At 45.2% G+C, this 7887-nt stretch overlaps 1 protein-coding gene across 2 annotated transcripts in view; it reads left to right on the forward strand.

Moving 5' to 3' along the window:
- The window catches only part of CAMK1D (calcium/calmodulin dependent protein kinase ID), a 223190-nt gene extending 219715 nt beyond the window's left edge, over positions 1-3475 (forward strand). Inside the window, exon 11 of one of the 2 annotated variants that reach the window (XM_054287531.1) lies at positions 950-3475. In XM_054287531.1, coding sequence (XP_054143506.1) covers positions 950-996 — 47 coding nt within the window. In that variant the 3' untranslated portion in view covers positions 997-3475. The remainder of the gene's footprint in view (positions 1-949) is intronic. The other variant, XM_054287532.1, reaches the window with a different exon arrangement.
- The last annotated feature ends 4412 nt before the right edge of the window (positions 3476-7887 follow it).

Raw genomic sequence — 7887 nt, forward strand, 5'->3', positions numbered from 1 at the left:
TGAATCTTGCAGAGAAAAGAAAAGCAAGTGGATTTCCATTTCCAAAGCAAAGAGCAGTGACAGGAGCAGAGGCAGACATGCTGTCCCTGCAGAGGGGGGTTCCCTTGTGCTGGCTGCCCCTCCTTGCTGGGTGCTTTCTGTGGTTTTTTTTTTATTGGGAGGGGTATTCTTTCTTTCCATTGTTGGAATTAGTGTGATTTGGTTTTGTTTCTGCAAGTAATAATCTGCCTTGGTTTTGTAATTTGTCATCATTCTCTTTGGCTTGCTATCAACAGCTGGGATCGTAAGATAAGAAACAGAAGCACTTACGAGCAAAATTGTTTCTTTCTGCTACAGTTTTGGTGGTGGGGAGCTCTTCTTTGGTATCAGTGAAACACAGCTGGAGACCTGACCCAGGTTCACCAAATGCTTTGAGATCTCTCCTGAAGCATCACATGGTTAAAATTTCTCAGTTTAAATCTGGGTTAATCTGTTAACAGGGGGGACTTGGCAGCACCCAGGCCACATTTATGGGGCAGGGCTGGAGACATTTGGCTCTTGGCAGCACAGCCTGTTAGGGCAAACACTCCAGCCTTGCTTACCAGGGATGCTCCAGTGCTTTTGCATGTCCTTCCCCTGCCCCAGCCTGCTTCTGCTCAGCCTCTCTCACAGGAGAATGCAAAGGTAGAGAAAATAGTGTGGGCATGGGGAAAGGCTGAATAGCCCCACAGCAGAAGCTTCAAAATAAATCCCCAGCTGGCCTTGCCATGAAGGACAAGGTAAAAGATCACTCTGGGCTCTTTTCCAATGAACTGTCCTGCCAAACAATCTGTGATTTGCTGCTTGCATGAGGACTTCAGCCTGGACTCTGTTTGTTACCCTTTTCTGCTTTACTTTACTGGTACCAATGGGTTTTTCCTTTGTAACTTGTTTTCCTCAGCTCCTTCCCCTTCTTTTTCTTTGCTTGCAGCTTTGATTGTTGATTTTTACCTCCAGAGTCACAGAGGCCATCTCTGATGCCAACAGCAGTGCTCTTGCTGGGAAAACAAAACAAACAAACAAAAAAATCCAGAAAAGCTCCAGCTGGCCCCTTAGCCTGCAGAAGAAGTTGTGAGGACAGGCTGCCCGTGAACTCTGCGAGCTGAAAGTCAGTATTGCAGTGGCAAGGGCTTCTGCTGATGATTTTGCATGTGACTCCATTCCCAGTGCATCCTAACTCTCTGCTGGATCACCCCTTCTGCAGCACAAAATGGATTTTGGCCCTGCGACACAGCTGGTGGGGAAGTAGGAGTGTGGGGAAACCCTGGCAGTGTTGCTTTCCTGGGACTGTGTCACTCTGTGTCACTCTGCTGCTGCTGCTCTCTCCTCTGTCCTGGTTGCTGTTGTACAGGTGCCATTAGAGTAGTGGGTACAAAAAAAAAAATTTAAAAAAAAAAATTAGGATTTTACCTATATTTTACCTATGCCCTGTGTGTATGTTATGGTTGTGGTGCTGAAATAAAACCAAGAAATTTGGTTCATTCCTGACACGAATCAAACCACAAAAAGGGGTGTGATCCCACTGGTAGTCATCTCCTTGTAGTTCTGCTGTAGGCAATGAATAGGGGTTTCTGCTGTGCATGTGTCCTGCATACCTTCATGGCTATTGACAGTATTTTTTTTAATTACCAGTTATTTTGGGTCCCTGCCTGGTTCTGATGAAATTCAGGTCTTGTCCTAAGGTTTTTTTCTGTCCCAGGGCCAGCATAACCCTTGATCTCAGGCTTTTCTCCCCAAACCCTCTGCGAACCAGAACATGGACCTCCAGGGTGCCCATGAAATGCAGTTGCAGCTGGCCTCAAGGTTGTCCCCTTTTCCTATTTTTAGGGAAGCAAACCTGCAGAGAAAGCCAGATAGCTTTCAGCCATTGGCAAGCAGAGAGAATATTGCCCTTTGATGTGAACTTGGCATTAACAAGATCAGCACTAGGGAAACCTGTGCTATTACTTCCTCCTGTGATAACAGCTCCAGCCTTGAGCAGCATTGAATGAGCACCAGATAAAAACACCAGAATGACTTTGCCAGCAAGATCATGCAGGCTGTGGCCTGTTCATGTTGCTCTTTCCAAAGAATCAGGGGATTCATCTGCTGGCATAACAAGTTTCTAGGCTGAGCCCCAAGGTACAGAAGTAGCTTCCATTCAGCATATGGAAATTCTCATTTGATGCAATTATTCCTGTTCTTGCTGCCATGAATATTTACCTGTCTGAACTGGGGGGTGAATGCATGCCAGAAATTATTAATGGGAAGGAAGTTTTGCCTTCCTTATTGTGCTTATTTGCTCCAGAAACTCCAACACTCATTCAAGCAAAAAGCAGAAACACACACGGAGACTGCGGTATCCAAGGAAAACAGCATCAAGACCTAGAGTGGAGGATTAGTTGGCAAATCACTGTCAGCAATGGCTGAGTGAGGGAACAGCAACCTGCTCACAAGCACTGCATGAACTTTTATTTCCCCTGGTGAACCAGCCATCCCATATTTCATGCCCAGCAGCAAGTTTTACCCAATCCCTTTGGTTTTCCCTCCCATCCCTGCAGCAGGGTCCTGCCTTCCCAGCCTGTCTGTGGGGTGCTCTGCTCCCTGTGACACACGTGTGTTTTTGTGGGTGCACGTGCACATTGTGGCCCCAGGGATCACAGATCCCTCCAGTGGGTCATCAGGAGTTGGTCCAGGTTTTTTGGTCTGACTTTGTGTGGTTGGGTCAAAGCTGTGTAAATAGTGTGTGTAGCAGAGGATAGAGGCTCTCTAGCCTGGACTCTGGATTTCAAATCCCCTTTCCCCACCACAAATAGTGACACTTATCTGTCCAGGTAGCTTTTTTTCCCCCCCTCCTGTTCATAAATGCTAAGGTCAGTGGAATGGCTCTTACAGGTTTTCCATCCTCAGAGTGGAATCAGGGCATGTGTGCTCCCAAGCGTTGTGACAAACACTGCTGAACCAATGGTGGCATCAACTGTCCAATAAATGCATGATACTGCGCTGCATGTATTAAACTGCTGGTCACTTGTTCTGTATTTCCTGAGCCTTTTCTTTACCCACATCAACCCAACCTTCTCTCTGAGGGAGTTACCTCCATGTATTGCTTTTAAATGACTCAATGTATCTGTAACTCGAAATCCATTGTTAAGTTTAAGTAAATGCAAAAGCTGATGTTTTGTAAACAAGATATTCTGCAAAGCCTGGTAATGTATTTTGTCTTTCTGTTGAGTTCTGTGCAACATGTACAGGAAGAGTCACCATCCAGAGCAGCTTAAAATTAGGCAGCAGTCACACATACACAAGTGTTGAAGCAGGGAGCTGGGGAGGTGAGAATCCCTTTTTTAATACAACGCTTACAAATTTGATCTGCATCAAAAATTCCTTCCCTGGGTCACTAACTCTCAGAGCTACCAAGAAACATGTTGGTGTGTCTCTTTGTATTTTTTTCTTTTTTCCTTTTGGTTTGTTTTTCCTAGTGAAAATTCAGATTGGTTCACTCAATTCTTAGTACTTTCCTCTTCCTGCAAGATAGTTCTTTCTCACCTGTTGCAGAATGAACTGCGTTTTGGGGACCAAGATGCTGTGATCCTTTGCCTGCACAAAATAGGGCAGAGAGCTGAGCTAAACTATCCCATCCTTTCCAAAGCATCACTACCATATAATCCCTGACCTCCAGGTAATCCCATTTATCCATGGAAGAGTTTGGTGTGGTATTTTTTCTTCTTCCACATGGAAACCATGCCCTTGCCTTCTCTTCCCTTAGTCATTGACCCATTTTCATCTGTGCTGAACCTTTCTGAGGCAGGGTACAGGCTCCAGCCCAAAGCTCTTGTGGGCATCACCAGGGCTATGGTCCCAGCTCCTGAGTGGCTGCTGTGTGGAAAATCCTTGAGTTCCCAACACTCAAAGCAGAGTCATCTGAAAGGACTGGGAATTGCTCTGTGTTCCTGGCAAGGGCATGCCAAGCAGCAGGCCTGGGCAGCAAGCACCATCCTTGGAAATGATTCTCCATGGTGGCCAAAATCACTGAGAAGTCTTGAGCCCCCCTTCAAGGCTGGTGCTCAGCCAGGGCTGTGCCATTGCCAAATCCCTGTGTGGCAGCACAACAAACCATCAGTTACAGCTGTAAACCAGCCTGGGTTCAGATTGCTGAGGCAGCACCTGGTGTGAGGCTCCTTGGGGAGGTTTGATGTGTGCTGTGGGTCCTAGTGGGTGGGAGCTCCTGGGGGGTTGCTTGGAGCAGCTCTGAGCTTTTCCATCTTCCATCCTGCATCCCCTGAGCCCAGCATGGCATCGCACATGCTGAGTCTCATTAGATCAGTCATGACCCCCAAAGTGAAGAGGGTGGAAGGTTGCAGCTCAGTTGGTGTGTCTCATGTTTTGGTCAACACAACATCAGTGACCTGGTGTACATTGACCTCTAGTTGAGAAACAATATTTTGGCCCATTTGGGCCTTTTTTTAGATAGGTATTTTATTTGAGCCAGAAAACAGTGGGAAAAAAGAGCCTAGTCTGCCCAGAATAGTGACTCCCCAAATATCCCCAACTGCAAAACATCCCTCAGTTGACTTCTAATGAAAATGCAAGCATGTTTTCTACAAAGGCTTTAATCTTAATCAAGGAATGTCAGTGTGCCTAATATTGCAGGTCTTGTGATTGATAACAAGTTCATAACAGCATCCATGTCCAAAAAGAAGGGAGAATGTGTATTTACTCCATGCATGTATTAAGGCATTGCAAAAGTTTTATCTGTAATGAGTTTGCAGTTCTGCAAATTGTTCATGGGGCTACATCGCAAGTGGTTCTCTGCCTTGACAATCATGTATACATATCAAGATTTCTATCATAATGACAATTTAAAGGGATGACTAATTGTTTTCCTCCAATAAATCCAATTAAATCAGCCTGATGTGAAGTCTGATGATTTTGAGTTCACGAGTCTCCACCCACATGCAAGAAAGGGAGTGAATAATTTCTGTGGCTGCTCCACTGCCCTGCTGTGTTTTAGGCAATGATGTTCCTTTATGTTCCAAAGATGAATAATAAGATTTTCTTTCTCCCCAGTTCACTCCATAGAGAAAGGAATAAAAAGGATGATTTGTCCTTTGGATTTTTCCTAAAGCTGTTGATGGAAATGGTGTTGAATGTCAACATATGGAGACATGGCTGTCTCCTGGGCACTGGGAATATCTGGGTGGGACTGGGGAAGGGACATGTACTTGGTGGAGACTGCTGCATGTTTGAGTTTGTCCTGGTGACTTACACACCCTGTGGTGGGAATCATCAAAGGAAACAGGATTTTCATCACTGAGAATTTCTGAGTCCCCTTGCAGTCAGCCATGCTCTCCAAAGACTGCTGAGTGCGCTCCATCATTGGCTTAATTTTCTTCCTAGGATGTCTTATGGCTTGCTTTTCATTTTCCCTCCTATTTTTCTCCATTGTTGTTCCTTATCTTCTGGTTTTCACTCACTGGGAGATTTCCTCTCCCATCAAAACAGGTGGCAAAACCAGCATGCCCAGCAGGGAGGTGGCCCTGTGCTTGAGGCCAGGGCTAGGTAGTTTTAGACACCTGGTTCAGTAACAGAGCTGAAACAAACAGCAATGATGGCAAATTCACAGCAATATAAAGAGAAAGGCAAATTACTCATAAAGCTTTTATTTTCTGCATGAAGAAACAACCCCCAGAACCAACATGGTACGTATTTGAAAGCTGTGGTGAGTAGCTGTGTTCTCAGAATTATTTTGGTGGTGGGTTGTACCAGGACAGGTGAGATAACCTCCAGTTTGTGCTCTGGAAAAAGCACATCCATGGCAAGATAGACCTTTGGAAAAGTACATCCATGTACAAAAATGCTGCCTGGAAGTTTGTTGGAGGTGGTGTGTGACACTGAGGCACAAGCACATGATTAGCAGTGTCAGGAGGAGCAACAGATCCTGTAGGAAGACTGTGCAATTTTCCCATGTGAACTCTGACATTCCTTTCACACTGAGGACCTCATTCCACCTGTATGTAAATTAGCCGGATTTAGCTCAGATTTGGCACTTAACAGTAGATAAAGGTCTATCCCACATTTCACCATGGAATTAAAATCTCAGCCAGGAAGACTTTCGTGTTTTGGTTTTAAAGCCATGAGTTCGTCCATAGATTCAGTGGTCACTCTGAGCCCACCAGGCTCTTCCAAGCTCCCAGAGAGACTGGGCAGAAGGCCACCCCATGACCACTGAAATCCTTATGCATGACATCCTGATGATGTCATGTCAATATTCACTTCATCTTTGTACATTTTCTTCACTGCTATGTGCTCAGCCACAAATTCTTGGCTGTTTGCAACAAGGGAGATAAAACATCAGTGCAGAGAAGCCAGAGGGACAAGACCAAGATGCAACTGTAGAAAATATTTTGCTTGCAACCTTGCCAGAATCCACAGCTATGTTTGCACTGGAGGGAAGGGGACTGTCCTTACTTTGAAGGCTTTCAGAGTGTGGATATGCACTGAGGCCTGGCCTGTGCCACACACCAGCCTTTCTTGGTGCTACTCCAGCACCATTTCTCACTCCTGCTCTCCAGAACTGTCCTTTCCCAGAGCCAGGGCTCCAGTGGGCTGTGGCAGCTCTTCTTGCCCAGCCAAGAGGAGTTTTGAATGGATGATACCTGCTGAGGCAGAGAAAGTGCAGGTGCACAACTTTGAGGCCCATCAAGGCTGAGCAGGGATAGAAAGGTACAGCATTCTGCACAGAGCTTTCAAATCAGTGCTTGTGCACTGTGAACAGTCCTGCCCTCTGTGATCATGCCTACATTGAATCTCTTCCTTCAGGCCACTTTCCCAGCTCTGTGAATCCACAAAACCACACTGGTCTTGTGAGGAACCCTCTGGGCAGCTTTCCATAGGGAGGCAACAGGGGCCTGCACTGCCCAAAAGCAATCCCAGGACACTCTAAGCTGGCACAGGGATAAAAGGATGCACTCTTCCCACCATTTTATGCTTCCTCCCAGCTCTGGATGTCCCTCAGGGAGAAAATCCACCTACATCACCATGGGTGTGAGCCCTGCCTAGCATACCTGAGTTTGGTGGGCCCTCTCAACCATGCTGAATTATTGTGGTGATAACCATTTTTTATTTCTTTGGGGGTGGGGAAGAAGGACCATCTGAATTATCACTGCCAGTATTCAATTGAGTATTTCCAGATTGTTTGGCATTTGGGCTTTTTGGATTACATTGGGATAAATTCCTGCCTTCCAAACTTTGTTTGCATATCCTGATTTCAAGAGTTCCTTTGCTTTTTTAGTCTTTACGTTTTTCTTTTTATAATTTCAATATTCTGATAAAGTTACGGTCAATTAATGATTCATTTACCTTCTTCATGAAAGTGTTTTGTTTAGGGAAATTAATAATAATAGAGCTGAGAGGCAATTTGTTGTTCCCATCAAGCTCACGAACTTTGTGCTTTCTTTGGCGCCATATAGACTCTTGTATGTTTTTCATTTTCTTTCTTTAGGGCAGAAGAAAGAGCTGTGCTCACATCTGTGCCTCACTTGCAGTCTAACAGTGACCAGAAATGCATAATAAATCTCAAACTAATGCTTCTTTTTGTTGCAGGCCAGCTGGGCAGGTACCAACCACATTAGGAATCACATATCACATCTTCAAGTTTGCATTTTCTCAAAGTAGCATCTGAAATGCAACTTTCCTTCCCAGTCTTTGACCCAACACAGCTCAGTGTAACACCTAAGTGGATCAGGGCCCTGTTCCACTACATGGAAAAACCAAAATTATTGTCATGGTGAGCCTCTACTGACCTTCAATGGGAGTTGACAGATGAACTCCTGTTCTCAACAAATAGAACACAGGTACATAATGGACACACACTTGGAGTTATAATATGTG

The sequence above is a fragment of the Melozone crissalis genome, unplaced genomic scaffold, assembly GCF_028551555.1.
Source record: "Melozone crissalis strain CALT ecotype California unplaced genomic scaffold, PUWL_Pcris_2 ptg000059l_1, whole genome shotgun sequence".
Taxonomy (NCBI): Eukaryota; Metazoa; Chordata; class Aves; order Passeriformes; family Passerellidae; genus Melozone; species Melozone crissalis.